The following is a 15,333-nucleotide window of genomic DNA, read 5'->3' as shown; positions in this document are numbered from 1 at the left end:
GAACCTCACCGCTAATACACCATATATAGGTATATATTCATTCTATATTCTAGCAATATTGATCATTAGCATTGACATGTTAACGTCTAGATCGTGTTCTAAGATATCCTTCTAAGAGATAAATTAACTAAAATAGAACAAGAATGTTTTAATGTGAAATGTATTGAAACATCGTAAAACGTTAAACTGGTGAAAGTTTTAGGGATTTATATAAAGCACATATTTAGAGTAACAAAGTGTATATACAAGTCTACATGAAATATAGTAGACGTGAACTAGTATTTGCACTGTATATATTGGTAATAATATATTGACAGAATGGAATCTTTATGTCAACAAACTACTATACACATTATATATTATGGTCATAATATATTTGACAGAATGAAATATTTATGTCAACAAAGAAACCATTATTTATGGCAGTGTCTTAAATAATCCATCCAACATACCCAACGAAATCCAGCAATATTTTCAGTATATTGATATTCACAATCTTGTTGTCTCATCCCAGGATATTTCTCACAATGTGCACAAGCCCTATCAATAACAAGGCAATCTCTTACGTCATAGCAAGGCTCATTCCAGCAATCATTATCTACGCTGCGTTTATTTCTGAATACTTTTGTATTGTTAGAAATAGGTGGATACGATACCTTTGTCAAATATTGTCTTACTGGTAAATCGAATTGATATTTCTCAACTTCTACACAATAATCGTACGTAGAATTATATCCGTATAATTTTGGATTAGCCGTTATATCATTATTGATGAGTTCTGTTTCTCCAGACTCTACTAAAGAACCGTTAATTTCCTTCCAAAAACGGAATGCTTCGAACTCTGTATCCCCCAAAGTTGTTACCCAAATGCTCATTCCATGGGTTTCGTTAGGTGCCATATACGCAGAATGCTCCAAAATCCAGCAATATTCATTATTTGAAGTTAAGTTCACTTTGAGTGCTAAGTAAGGTGATGCTAGAGCAACCTCCATTGCTTGTATTTTTGTAATTTGTGATAAAATTACTAATAAAAGAGTAAATTTAATGATGTAAGTTGTATTATTAAATAACATTTATTCTTTGCAGACCCCAATGTGTTGCTTGGGGCCTTATTATAAATTAACATTATATATTAAATATTTATAATGTAGTATCAATATATTGTAAAAACTTCAATGGATAATAGTTTAATTTATATATTTTAGTTTTATAAAATTAATTATCAATTGAGTAGCCATTGATTGAGCGTTAGTCATATTAACTGATTAAACTTATTAAAACCATTTATTACCTTATCTAATTCATATTAGCCACTGTAATTATCAATAAATACTTCACTTTATTACTCTGAGAAACTTAGAACCGTGTTCCTTATTCCTGAATGAAATATGCATATTTCTCTGTAACTAAGAACAACGGCACTAAAATATTTATATTCTTTAAGGTGGGTGGTAATTTATTTGTGAAGAAAGTTTTACTGTAGTAATGTCTTTACGGTAATATAATGTGACAACTGTCCTACTGCACTTTCTAAGCATTTATTTACATTTTTTTGCTGCAAGAAATATTGGCATGAAAAGACAATTATCCGTAGCATGCTATTGGTTGCAACAATTTGCAACAGAATAATATTTATGGTTGTTATCTCAACAAATTGTAGTTCTAGTAATAAGAGATTTTATCATAAGTTTCTTCACAATAAACGGCTCCAGCAATGTTGAAAAATCGTTTAATAATGCATATAAATGCTTTTCATTCGTAATATATCAGAGAATTAATCCGTTGCAGCGGATATAAAACTTCGAAAAAATTATCATATTTAAAAGATCGCAGAGCAACTCTCAAACCTCTCAGTACAACAATTATAACTTCATAGTACCAAATATATATCTGCTGCGGGACTTTCTTTTCAACTGGTTGCCACATAAACAACTGCATAGTATTGCATTCGCGTTACTCCTAATCACCTAGTAGCACATGCGCTTTGTTTACCAATAAGATATGTTGCCGTGAAATCTTCAGAGTAAAATGTGTGAGGTATTTTTTTCCCAATTACAATTAATAATGCCCATTGAACAAAGTACTTAATAACTGTAGCATTACTAACTGGGAAGTCTAACAAAGGTATAATTAATTTCTTGGTCAATTGATGCAACCAACTATGCACTTACTCTTTTAGAAAGTAATCTTAGCCGCAAGGTTGATGTGCGTATACTCTAAGAGTTGCTTAGTTTCTTGCAGCTACATTTTATTTTTATTAAGATATTATTTAAAACAAGCATTTCAGTACCGATATCACATATAAAGTTAACATTCAATAAGACGATGTTTTAAATTTTAATGTTATATTCCTTTTCCGTTAGTAAACAGTAGATCGGAATTACATATACGTTCTGTGGACGTATATATTTGAAGTCCTAGTAGCTTTAGAAATGCTCATTCACTTACAAGCTTCAAGCTTTACAAGAAGTTACCGAAATATTACATCAATGAAACTCCTAATTACAAGGGTTTATATAGAAGCCATATCCCTCTAAGTGCATATTAATTTCTTGAGTTAGGGTTCTAAACTGTCGTTGTAGTAGAGATTAGTAGTACTTCACTGATCGCAATAAATTCCAACCTAAGTCACGAGCTGTAGATGCTACGTCTTTATTTAAGAAACATCCGTTGCAAACACTTTCCGCGCAGTGCAATAATTCCTCTATAAGACCGATACGAATTGATATTTCTCGAAGATCTCTCAGTAATTTATCGCCATAGTAATATTAGAGAGAATTGTGAAGTTTTGTTTAATCAAGATAGCGATTTCACTCTGATACATAATTAAATATACTTTAAACAATTTGGGACTATAAAAAGAAGTAAAACATACTAGAGGTAATAGAAATTTTAGTGAAAAAGAAACTTCATAAAAATTTAGGTGTAAAGCTTAGAAATGTTTAATGGATTAATTTTTGGTAACCGAAACCACGCATACATTAATCAACAAGATTGAGAATGAAATTTCTTCAGTTCTCATACAAAAGCTCAACTGCTTTATAACTGAACAAATATCTTGGATACGAAACTCTGAATAGTGATACTTTTGAATTTTGAGTTAGACAATATAACCCGTTCCTTTCATATTCAGAAACAACGTATATGTCCTCTTGACAGTGCGAAATTGCTTAATTGAGAACTGACTGAAGAATGAAACAGAAATCCGCGGAATATCTCTATCAGGTCGTCGTTCTGCGCATGTTGTTACAAACGCAACGACATTCGGGAACAACAGCGTCTAAATTTTGTAATTCACACAATGTTCACGTACGAATGAAAATTCTGTTTAGCCTAACATAGTAACGAATGGCTGAGAGAACCCCAAGAAATAGTGATGCTTGTCGGTATTATAAAGAATTTATTGTACGCGGATTTCTGAGACTTTCAGACGCTCGTTTGGGAACTGAAAATTTTTATGTTGTGACTGCACTGCGCGGAAAGTGTTTGCAACGGATGTTTCTTAAATAAAAATGTGTATTTTACAGAAGGCGTCGCATTTTGGAATTTATTTTAACCAGTGAAGTATTTACCTTCATTTTAATGACAACTCAATGCCCTAATTGAATCGGAACTCATTGAATTAGGTTTCCAGTATTTCTGTTTTAGCAACTAATAAACTCTAAACATTTATATTTGAACTATAAAAGATCATAAATTATACGTAAATATTCCTGTCTAATATATTTTTTACTCTATTATTAATTTCATATGTAAAACTCCATTTACATCAAATCAGAGTGGTATTCTCAGAATTGAAACAAAAAAAATCAAGTTTGCTTATTGTCTGAAAAACACTCTCTAGACAGTTAATAATTACAACTTTTAAACATGTTTTATCAACTTATATTATTAGCAAGTATACTATTTATTAAAATTGGTAACTGTATCGGAAATATGGACCAATAATTGTGCCACCGCTTTCATTTGGTAACACAACTGGCGTAGAACTAGAGGTGTTGGCTCCCAATATAACGAGAGGTTATTTAACACATGGTGTTCCTAAACATGTCTTGGCTGTAATGCCTGGGGATAATTTAACATATATGGATAGCATGGGATACACTGATATTGAAGTTGATTATGAGGGTGTCTCACAATTCGTAAATATGTTAAATACTAGATTGTCAAAAAATACTTTACAGAGAAGGGATGGGTCAAATACTAATTATACTGTGGATGAAATGATCGCACTTGTAGGCCGCACCATAGGTAGTAAAGCTAACAGACTTTCGAAACGTGAAGATTGCGCTAACAAATATTGGCATAATTTTACAAATACTTTTCTTGAATTAACAACATTCTTAGATAAACGACTATTAGCTAGGTGGAAACAATACGCACGGGCAACAGCTATAAGGATTTTTGAAGTATTAACTGAAATACCTTTTTTTAATACTATTTTGGAGATAAGAAGGAAGTATGAGGTTAAAAAGAAGATTTGCAACGGTGGATTTGTATGGCTAAACATTGATGATGGGAGTGATAAACTTGCGTATTGGGTTGGCTATACTCATTATGAACTTAATGATACCTATAAACAATTATCCTGTGATGATGTTGTTACAACGGTTATAAACTATTCCGTTGAATCCATCAGAAAATTAGATATAGCTGGCTTTTGTACATCATTTGTTCATGATTCTGTTGGGAGAATAGATGTCCGTGTAATGAGATGGGAGGAAAAATATGCAAATGCATTGTATGGGTGGAATATAGTTTGTGGAAGTTGGTGAATAGCGAAAATTATATCATTAATTTTAATATGAGAAAGCAATACTAAGTTTGCTAATTTTTGCAAAGTCTTTTTTGATACATTATAAATTATAACCGTTGATGTTAGATTTAATAACAGCCAAGTCGTATTCAGAGAAAATTTCCATGAAATAAATGGTGTAACCTATGCTATATGAGATTGGGAAGACTATTGGGTGAATTAGTAATGTTTAAGCAACTAGTTACCAACATGATATAAATGTATAAATGGTGAGTACACCTTTAGTAGTACCGTTAAGTAATCCATTAGGTATTATATAGATAGCAGAAAACAGAGTAGACATGTGTTAGCGTCCTTGTCGTGTTCTGTTGAAATATGAGTAATACTTGAATTTAGATTTCAACATGAAGTATGAGTCATAAGCGGATATCGTCCGAGATAAATATGTTCTTCATGCTTAGCTAGTTGAAGACAGGTATTGTACTCATACAAATAGAAGTAATGAAATCATACAAATAGGACATGATTTTATATTCTCTATATTTATGTTTTAGTCTAAATGTAATTTTATATAAATTATATATCGGAAAAAGATAAGCAATTACAACTCGACTAATTGTACAAATTACTATTACAACAACACCAATAGTAGTATGTCTTCCCAGTATGCCCAATTACTATCTCAACAGTGTAATTCCTATCACATTGACATAACTAAATCAGCTGTATTTCTGCAATTTTTGGAAGTAGTCTTGATTGTACATTTCGGTAAGATAGATAACAATAAACTCTTTGTGTTTTTAATGTGTATATTTTATTAAGTGGAACGTAGTTGTTTGTTGATTTATTAATGTATTGTTGCGTGATCAAATTATTCGCAGCCGGGGAAATCCACACTTAATTTTTTAGTATTTAAGATCTGCCATATAGGACAATATATTAAACTCTTATATTAATATAAGAAACCTCTTATCCCATATGATCAATACGCATTCAATGGACAAATATATATCAGAGCAGCAACTGCTACAGATATTGAAAGAAGACTATAAAAAATCAGTTAAGGATATAATCGACTCAAAGATATGTTCCTAAAAAAATTGGAAGCATATTTAGAAGTACAAAGAAAGTCGATAGTAAAAGCACAAATAACAAAATAGAGTCTTTGATTGATTATTTCCAAAACAGTAATATATTTACATTTGCCCAATAGTTGAATTCATTGCTTTAATATATTAATGGTTGTTAAATTACATACTATATAATCAGATTAATCTCTCTAGTCTCTTGGACCTGGATCAATGAATTATTCACTATTGATTACCAGGATTTAATATATACATAATATTTCAATCTACCGTTCTGTCCAACGAGCCGACAGTGTCGAATTGAACACGTATGGCAGACTGATGGTTCTACAGTACTATTTATGCATTAGAAATTCTGCAAGTGCATTCTCGTAGGCACTATTGTTTCAGGTTAGCAACAATAGTCTCGTAAAGAGGTAATATCTGGTATCGTATAGTCACTTATACGTCCAGTGTCATTTCCAACAACATTATCTTCACCATCGAAAAGAATTAATGATAATCCATTGTTTTGTATTTAATGCAACACAAAAATACTTAGGCGGCTAAAATTTTATAAACCACATACATTCAAATGGCATCAACTAAAATAAAAAGGATTAATAAAGCTTCAATCGTTTTAGAAAAGATATTAGACGGCAAGAAACTTTGAAGTTATCCCAAGTTTGGATGCGAGAATTTCTTCATTCAGTAATACCTGTATTATTCAAGGTAAGAAATCATTGGACCATATAAAGTAACTACCCAAAAGAGCTATAACCGAGCTAGGTTTCTTGTATAACCCCTTTGAAGAAAAAAATACTGGTAAACTATAAGAGATACTATCTATTGTTGCTATTGTAATATTTCCACACCTGGTTTAGGTGATATCAGAAGTAAACATAAGATAAATAAAAAAGCCTGTGTAATACCGTAATCAAAATTTTAGAAAAATACTAAACATAACACTGTCATGGGCTCATTGTCTAGTGGCAACACTGATAGAGATTTAACGGCAGAAGAGGAAAGTACAATGAAAATAAACATTAAGGGAAAGCAGAATATCAAACTTTCAAGTTCCATTTCACTGATTTAGAACGCTGGTCCAATACCATTTTAATCCTTCCCGGCACCCAACAAAAATCCTCACTCTAGAAATATGGAAATATCCAAAAGGAATAGCCGTGTATTCACCTAATCTAAGGGATGTGCTGCACTATAACAATGATATTTTATGTGAAAAGGTGTTGATATCTACTGCTAAGCGTTTTGCTCAGTTCAGTATTTTGTATTTTAACCTTATTAGTGAAATAGAATTGGTCATAGAGTCTTTGAGAAGCGAGGTAATTATATTGGATGTTTCATTGCACAAGACGGGGTTTTTGAAGCCAAAGAATATAGTCAAATATATTCAACTACAGGATAATCTCATGATAATAAATGAAACTATAGAGTCTAACCATGTCGTATCGATAAATTATTTTTCTGTTGAGATGCATAAATGTTCTGAAGAGCATTGTTCAGTGTGGATTCAGAAATTTACCAATAGAATGCATAGGCATAACAGTAAGATTGAGCACTTGAATGATGCTTTTAAGAAAACACATTCTTCTCATAAAACAGCCTTTATTTTCTCATTATATTATCCTCTAAAGCACTTTATCAGTCTGCTAGCTGGTTTGTCTGATTGTCCGATTCATAATTACTTACCAATCCTAATCTGAAGGAAGTAAAGAAGATTTATTTCCAAAATTAAATATCCTCTTTTATTTACTTTCGGGTTTTTAGGATGCTTATTTGGCAAGGTATTGTGTTATTCGAAAACAGTTCTAAGATATAAAAAGGAGGTTTAATCCAAAAAAAGAGGAAATAACTATATCCATTAAGCGGAGAAAGGAGATATAAGTAATCTTTACAGTTGTTTATTTTTCATTAAGTTCAATATCCCCTTGATATCTTCGTTAGGCTTGAGTGCACAGTAAATTTTGAATATAGTATTCCATGGCTTCTAGATAACTTGAGCTTGTAAAACTTTCCAATCAATCTTAATAAAACAATTGTGTTTCTAGAAATACTTATTGAATGAGTACTTTTTTTGCCAGAGCTGATTGTTTTTTGACCGATCACTATTTATATTTCAGTGGGCAAGTATTTTAAATAATGTATTCTATGATGATCAGTAAACACCAGATTCAACGAAGCTCAACATATGTACATTGCAAAAAATATGGCATTAGGTTACCTTCCTCAGAATAATTACATGTATCAATATTTAGAAGATGTCATATCGAGCATATATTTGAGTTCTTGGAATCAATGGAAGGTTAGTGATGTGACAAGTTTTTCATCTTTTTCTACAGCAAAAATTGTTGTATATTCATATTGTAATACCACAGTTATGATATTGAAGCAGCTAACTTTTCAAAAATAAATAAGAGAGCTATATGTGCTATTTTTCTGTTATGATAATTCCTCATTTAAATGGAAAAGGACCCACAAGTAAGTTGTTGGTGTAGATCTTTAATATGTATTCATCGCTCTACAATAATTTGCAGATCTTTCGAGGAAATAGCAGGTATGTTAAAATCTTTAATCTTCTGTTCTAACCAGTATTATCTCATGATCACGCCTCACACCATGAAGTTGGGGTGTGTGGGAGATCCTCGGTTATCTCGAATTTTAATCTGATTTGTCAGGAGTCCTAGACCTTGCGTACTAGCTCTCTATTAAAAAAGTCCACACCCCATTGCTCATTGCTATATTCACCGACTTACAATTGCTGAAGACCACCATGTGACAAAACATCCATAGTTACTTCTACTAATGTAAGAACTTATAACCCATCAGGATCGAACCGTCCAATAGACCGTTGCTTGTAGCAAACATCTGTTCCATTTGCTTCCTGCTCCCTCGTTACCCGGGCCCAGCAAGGGGCAACAAATGCAAATGTATAAAAGCAAGTTCGGGATTTACAGGAGCAATAAGTGAGATGGTATATAAAGCAAAACAGAGAAATGGAAGCTCACTCAGCCGCAGTTTTCATGCACTATAAGTCTCTTTGCTGATAACATATTGCTGTTGTGTTAGCCAGGTCTTTAGGCTCAGTTGTGTTCTTTCGCTGACGATATTGATGGCTGGTAGCTGAGCAAAACTACGAATGCCTGCCAAATAGCAATGCAACATCTGTAGTTAAGACAAGCACTGACTCAGCAGAACATATAATGTTAGGTTAAACATAATTAAAGGAGAGTATGTGACATGAGACCCCAAAATTTGCAAGATACTGGGTATATAAGGAAGCGTATAAATGGGTTTATGTAGACTCAACAATAATGTACAGTGCATTTTGTACCACTTTTTAAGGTACGTAAATAGGAAAGTAACTCGGTATATCTGATTTATACTACTAGATGGATATCCAAGAACTTTCCATAGGCTCCGAAAAGAGTTGGAAAGTGATGTTTGATTACCCTTTGGGGGTTGCATATGGACATATTAAAGATACTCCTCTCAGTATTATTCTCCATCGCCTAGGTATCAACTATCAAGAGATGAGCTTCTCAAAAAAGCTTCAACTTCCAATTGAATATCTACTCGAAGAATTTGAATATGGTATCGACGTAGTTGTCGCAGTTGGGAATGATGATAATGGGACTCTATACATTCCGACACCCTGCTGGATCTCACCATCTAAAAAGAAAAGTAAACTAAGGCTAGATCTTACTAGAATAAATGCGACTTCAATCCCCAAAATAAATTCAATGCAGTTATATTCTCCAACGAAGTACCCTGAACCTATGTATAAGGGAACACTGGCTGACCAAGAAAAATGTCTGGGGCCGTTACTCAAAGCCAAGTTTTTTACTGTCAGAGATTTGGACTCATACGTTCCAGTAATATTCGTGAACTGTTCCAAGAAAAATGCCCTAGCATCAATGAAACATATTAGATATTGCATTCAGTGTTACAAAGGGAAAAAAAGGTACTGCCCTTTTACCTTTATAAAGATGCTCCGTTTTCCGATTCAATACGAAATGGAGATAAATGGGAGCAAGCGGAGGGAACATCTCATTAAGTTTACTAATGGGAGTCTTTCCCATGGTACTCTAGTGAGACGATGCAATCAGGTAGCAAAGGCACGTTATGGAAAAGATGTGAGAAAGGTTAAACTTCTCCTTACTGAAGCAGAGGTACCAGGCTTGTCTAATTTAAGGAACTACAGATATATGGGCTATATTGTAGCTGATAGTTATGTTGCAGACGGTCTAGAATCAGAAGATAGTATGAAGCTACCTACATATGATGAAGCTATAGCATAGAATACGGCCTATCATTAAGTTACTTAATATTATTTATTATATTCCTCATAATTAACTACTTCTACAGACCAACCGACTTTTTTTGCTAATTTTCTTCTAAAATAATACTTAACATCTTTAAAGTACCAAAAGCACAAACTAACTAGAAACGCTGCAATACCAAAACCAACTGAAACTGCTACCTTAATAATGAATAACATGATATCATTATTTTTATTTTCTTTTACGAATAAACTGACAACATTGTTATGAATGTTGTTAGTAATCCAACACTTGATGGATAGTGTTTGATTCCGAAAAATGGTATATATAAGGAATTGCTTTTGAATTTCTTCCGCAAAGTTTCGAGATTTTTATTCAACGTATCTACTCTCCTTTTCTGGTATTCCAATCTGTTGTTAATTTGTGTATACCAGCTAGAATTTAAATGATGTCTTTCAATTTTAAAATTTTCCAGTTGCAAGATTTTCGCCCAAATCAAAAAATTCTCCTCTATTACTTTGTTTAAGTTGCTTATATTATTTTGCAATATAATAAAATTTTGAAATGTTCTTAGGAATATTAGCCACTTCCCGCTATTTGCATTCCTTAAATTAAATAATCTATCCTCAAGTGATTCTATGTGTCGGTTTATAGTGTGCACAAAAGCAAACAGTATGGTGATTAACTTAGCAAAGTTATCATTGTTAGAGTCTTGGCATATTATTTGAAATAATGGATCATTTCCGTATTTGATTTTCCTGCTCAAATGTGGTGCAAATGCCACAGCTTTGCCATTACTTTCCCATATTTTCAATTTTTCGATCCTTAGTGGTTCATTCCAGTTTTTCAGTCCTGAAATAGACAACATTCTTGTTTCAAAATAATAAAACTTCAATACGAATGGCTTTTGTTTTCTTTCAATTTTCTTTCTTTGCCATCCACTAGGTGAACTGCTGGTATTTTCAGTATCTGTATTGGCCACTTTTGTTTTGAGTAAAATTATCTGTCGATCCAGGAACTCTTCATAATTTTCTGCAATTGTAAATTGTTCATTGCTAGTTGCATCAGGGATGGCCTCAGCAACTCCATTCTCATTATGACTACTTGGACCCTCAGTTTCTCTACTTGCATCATAGGTGATATCAGTGAGGTCAATTCCAACAGCATCCTCTTCCGCCCATGGATTGACAGTAGACAGATGCTGACTGTGATTCAAACTTCTACCAGTTGAACTTCCAATACTACCTGAGGCGCTATTTTCTGATAAGATTCTTTTATTCTGCATGTTTTATATTTCTTCATTTATAATTTGTGACCTTAAATCGAAATTGTTGTGTATATATTGTATCCTCTAGTTATTCTTCCCATAAATAGTCTGGATTTAAATACTAATATATGAAATGGTACGACACAAAAATAAATTGTGACAGTTAGAGTTACGCGACATAACTGCCGATCTTTCCTTCAGTCATTGCACTTCTGTGGACTGTCCATTACATTAGCTGCCGGTGCCGTGATCTGCACGAACTGGAACTGGGTAGAGCAAGTGGAATTATTCTGCCAACACTTCTTATATAAAGTTGTGGTGGTCTCGACTGAGCAAACACATATTCTAACACCTAGGCCAACGGCTGTGGTCTGGTCTGATATGCCCCATTGCTTGTGATTCGGTATGAAAGCAATAATTACTGAATCACAACTGAACTTGCCATAGACACCACTTTCCTAAAGTTATAATCTAGTGCTGCAAGGGTTACTTATTTTACATATGTGTTCGACTTACATCAATAAAAGACGATTTAGTCTCTGCCCGCAGTACCCAAACTGTTAGTAAATCTAAAAGTACAATGTGGACATGTTATAAGCATCGCTATCCAATGAGCTCTCGTAAAAATGGTAGTATTAAATAGGTCCGAAGTTCAAAATTAGCTTGATACAAAAGTAATCATCAAATATGTACTATGGAGCTTCCATTGCTGGTTTGTTAATTCGGCTATACGCAGGAACAATTAGTCTGATTCCGTAATAAAAGTTTTGATGGAACGAGTGCATTTATATATTTGGTAGGTTTTATTGTTGATCTAACAGCTTATTGTTCAGATTGCAGTATCAGTACAATTGCTTATTAGTTACAGCTGTGAGATTGCTTTGGTGGAATAAATACAGATAATCCCATTTCTCCTCTTTGATATATCTATTAAAACCATTCGTTGAATCCATGTTCCAGTAAACCAACTTTTCCATTTATTTATTCTCACGTGGTTAAAAATGTTTGCTGCAAGGAATATGAACGACGCAACATATATATAGTGATGGAAGTGAAAGAAGATCTTGAGATTCAAAAGCATAGATGCTCAAAAGTAAAAGATATGACAAAGAGGAGGTGGCGAACAATAAGAACAGTCAATCCATTTAATGTACTTTTTGTACCAGGCACTTATGGTTGAAGGCAAATGGGAAAAGCTGAAAACCCTGAGCTCATCTGTAGACTGCATTCAAAGACTAAAGGCAGTTCACACATGTTACAAGAATTACAAACATCCCTTCGACAGTAGAACTCTGATTTTATAAATCTCCTGTTAGCACTAACAGGGACGAATAGTTTTCATTCTTAAATGATTCGCAGCATGAAAGTGATACATTAATGCCAACTTAGTATTGATTGGGCACTGAATCGAGGATAATTTCACAATCCTGTTACAGCACACTAGTATATAGGCAAGTGCTTTTAGATGAGAATAGGTAACCACACCTTGCCATCTGTTATTTTTTTGAGCCATGTAGTGATGAGTAAATAACAGAAATTTTGCTAATACTTCGAATACAAGTTTTTAATTTGGTCATGCCAAGACCTGTTTTGATGAATAACTTGGGCAGTTAGCATGGAACAATAATTACTTAATGAGTTATTGTTATATAATGAGATTTTCTTTAATCATACCCAACAGCTGCAAGCACTAACGTCTGTACCAATTCTCGGCTCAGATCAAGTGCAGCTTGAGTACAATCCATATTAAGATCCTGCTTATCTGCAACACACTGCTTACAGACATTTCTTATAGCATCAACGGAGTCAGCTACACCTCCATCTTCAGCATAGAAGGAACCCCATCAGGCAATACGCACCCATACTGACTCGCTGTAATCATAATAAGCGTAGATGCCTGCTACAGCTGTGCTGATAGTGTTGAACTATGAGTAATGCTTGAATTCATATTTCGGCATTGTGACCACGTAGAAAATAAGCCTTACCAATAACATTTAGTTATCGGTGAAAAGATATGGGTGTCATATAACTTTGTAAGAATGTGTTAAGAAAGTTATATTTATTCATTCCCAGACATAAAGATAAATAGTCATGTATATCAATCATGTCAGATATATAATTTATAAAAGAAAAATAGAATAAACAATTACAACTCGACTAATTGTACCAGTTACTATTACAACAACACTAATAGTAGTATGTCTTCCCATTATGCCCAATTACTATCTCGACACTTTATGCAATGCACGAGAGAAAAATAATTTAATACTATTAGCAGCAGTGGGAGGTCAAGGAATAGCAAGGTAGATTAGAACATCATCAAACTATTCATATAAGCAGTTCTATTTGCACTGCAAAGTTAAAGATATAATTTGAATACTCACACTTTCACAACTTCGAAAAATAATTAATAGGGATTACAAAAAAACAATGATGAATATCAATCAAGCCAAAATAACCTGTATTCACAATAGAATAATGACTGTTTTTATTGGGAACATCTCTTTAAAATTTATAGCAATAAAGCGCATGCACTTTCTTTTGGCATATAGCTTATAGAAGAATCTTACCAATTTGAGTATGGTTTGACAGAGCACTCAGAGTATAAAAGATAATTTATGCGTCATCATTGTTACTAATTTATCGCATATTAGTGGGTATAATTTTATGCTCCCTGAAGTATCATGTAGACCGCTTCAACAAAAGTGTTGTCTTATTATGAATAGCATTTAACAGCTTGCATGCCTTAGTTTAATAAAGCAACATAGTCTTCTGTAGTTTGCAAAACAATTTATTTTTCTGTTTAATATGTGTGCCACAAATATAAAGTTATGAACTCAACCATTTGATTCATATGGGAATGTCTGGCACAAGTTTTATTTTACAAAGTTATAAAATGTGACCAAATTTATTGATATGAAGGTCACTGTCTAGAGTCTTCTACAAAAATACTCGATACTTGCCAACATAGATCAACTTCCTTGTTCTTAGTGTAAGCACTGCCTTTTCACTATTTAATAAATGTCCAATCGTTTTCAAAGTATGAACTAGTGATGGGCACATAAATTATCATCGAGTAATTATGTGTGCCAATAACTTACTAAATATAACACATTTTCCCTATTTTGATTACTTCATGGATTCATTTTTGAATATAAATGGTTTGGTAAATAAGAACGTAATATTATCTATATTCGACTTTTTCTATGTAAGTTTTGTAAAGTTCTTTATATTTGTCCAAATAAAATTTTGTCTTTTTCTAACTACTCTTTTGTAGTAGTCTTATAGCCCATGCTTTACCCTAAGATTTAATAGTACCTATAGCTACAATCCAACTTCATTTTAAGACATTAGCAAATTTTGCTGCTAAATGGGTTATCGTTAATGCTTTAGCCATCAGTCTTACCAAAAAAAGACACCTTCTTTCATACCAGCAAAAGCAACCCTTACGAGTAAGATATATTTTTTATAATTCAGACCAAATAATGGTTTTTAGTTATTAGTTATCGAGTGTATATAACTCGTTTTTAATCAACTTCCTAGGTAGATGCAAGCATAAGATTTTATGCCTGAATATAGTAATTAAGCAGTGTTCTTTATCTTATTTACACCTATATAAAAAACTGTTGATGCTGCTCAATGATAATTCTGTTATCTGCTGCTTGAAATTCCAAGAAACTAGAATATTATGGAATGGAAATATTTTGTCAAAGTAATATTTTTAATGTATATCGCTAATAGATAACAGAAACCAATCTGGCAATTCTTGTCATCTGAATAAATATTAAGACGATTACTGAAATTCATTTCGTAAAAAGTAAGAAGTATAAAATATTATTTAGGATCTGATTTATATTTGGGCTAGTACATAAATTGGTAAAAACGGTATTTATTATGACATAGTTTAAGTTAATAATAGTCAAGTCGAGAAAATCGGGGCAT

The 15,333-nt window shown here is 32.8% G+C and overlaps 4 protein-coding genes across 4 annotated transcripts; 2 read left to right on the top strand and 2 right to left on the bottom strand.

The window, feature by feature from the left end:
- Positions 1 to 413: 413 nt before the first annotated feature.
- Positions 414 to 1,073, bottom strand: TPHA0K02378 (uncharacterized protein; the record flags this gene model as incomplete). The annotated part of the gene is made up of 1 exon (XM_003687755.1): positions 414 to 1,073. The coding sequence occupies one exon, from the start codon at positions 1,071 to 1,073 to the stop codon at positions 414 to 416; it is 660 nt and encodes a 219-aa protein (XP_003687803.1).
- Positions 1,074 to 4,061: 2,988 nt separating this feature from the next.
- Positions 4,062 to 4,775, top strand: TPHA0K02375 (uncharacterized protein; the record flags this gene model as incomplete). The annotated part of the gene is made up of 1 exon (XM_003687754.1): positions 4,062 to 4,775. The coding sequence occupies one exon, from the start codon at positions 4,062 to 4,064 to the stop codon at positions 4,773 to 4,775; it is 714 nt and encodes a 237-aa protein (XP_003687802.1).
- Positions 4,776 to 9,233: 4,458 nt separating this feature from the next.
- On the top strand, positions 9,234 to 10,142 carry TPHA0K02370 (uncharacterized protein; the record flags this gene model as incomplete). Its single annotated transcript, XM_003687753.1, has 1 exon — positions 9,234 to 10,142. One exon carries the CDS (start codon positions 9,234 to 9,236, stop codon positions 10,140 to 10,142), a length of 909 nt encoding a protein of 302 aa, XP_003687801.1.
- Positions 10,143 to 10,365: 223 nt separating this feature from the next.
- TPHA0K02360 (uncharacterized protein) lies at positions 10,366 to 11,409 on the bottom strand (the record flags this gene model as incomplete). Its single annotated transcript, XM_003687752.1, has 1 exon — positions 10,366 to 11,409. The coding sequence occupies one exon, from the start codon at positions 11,407 to 11,409 to the stop codon at positions 10,366 to 10,368; it is 1,044 nt and encodes a 347-aa protein (XP_003687800.1).
- Positions 11,410 to 15,333: the final 3,924 nt, after the last annotated feature.

Source organism: Tetrapisispora phaffii, chromosome 11 (assembly GCF_000236905.1).
Source record: "Tetrapisispora phaffii CBS 4417 chromosome 11, complete genome".
Classification (NCBI taxonomy): domain Eukaryota; kingdom Fungi; phylum Ascomycota; class Saccharomycetes; order Saccharomycetales; family Saccharomycetaceae; genus Tetrapisispora; species Tetrapisispora phaffii.
Note: the sequence above shows the minus strand (reverse complement) of the source record. Positions and strands in the feature narration are given on the sequence as shown.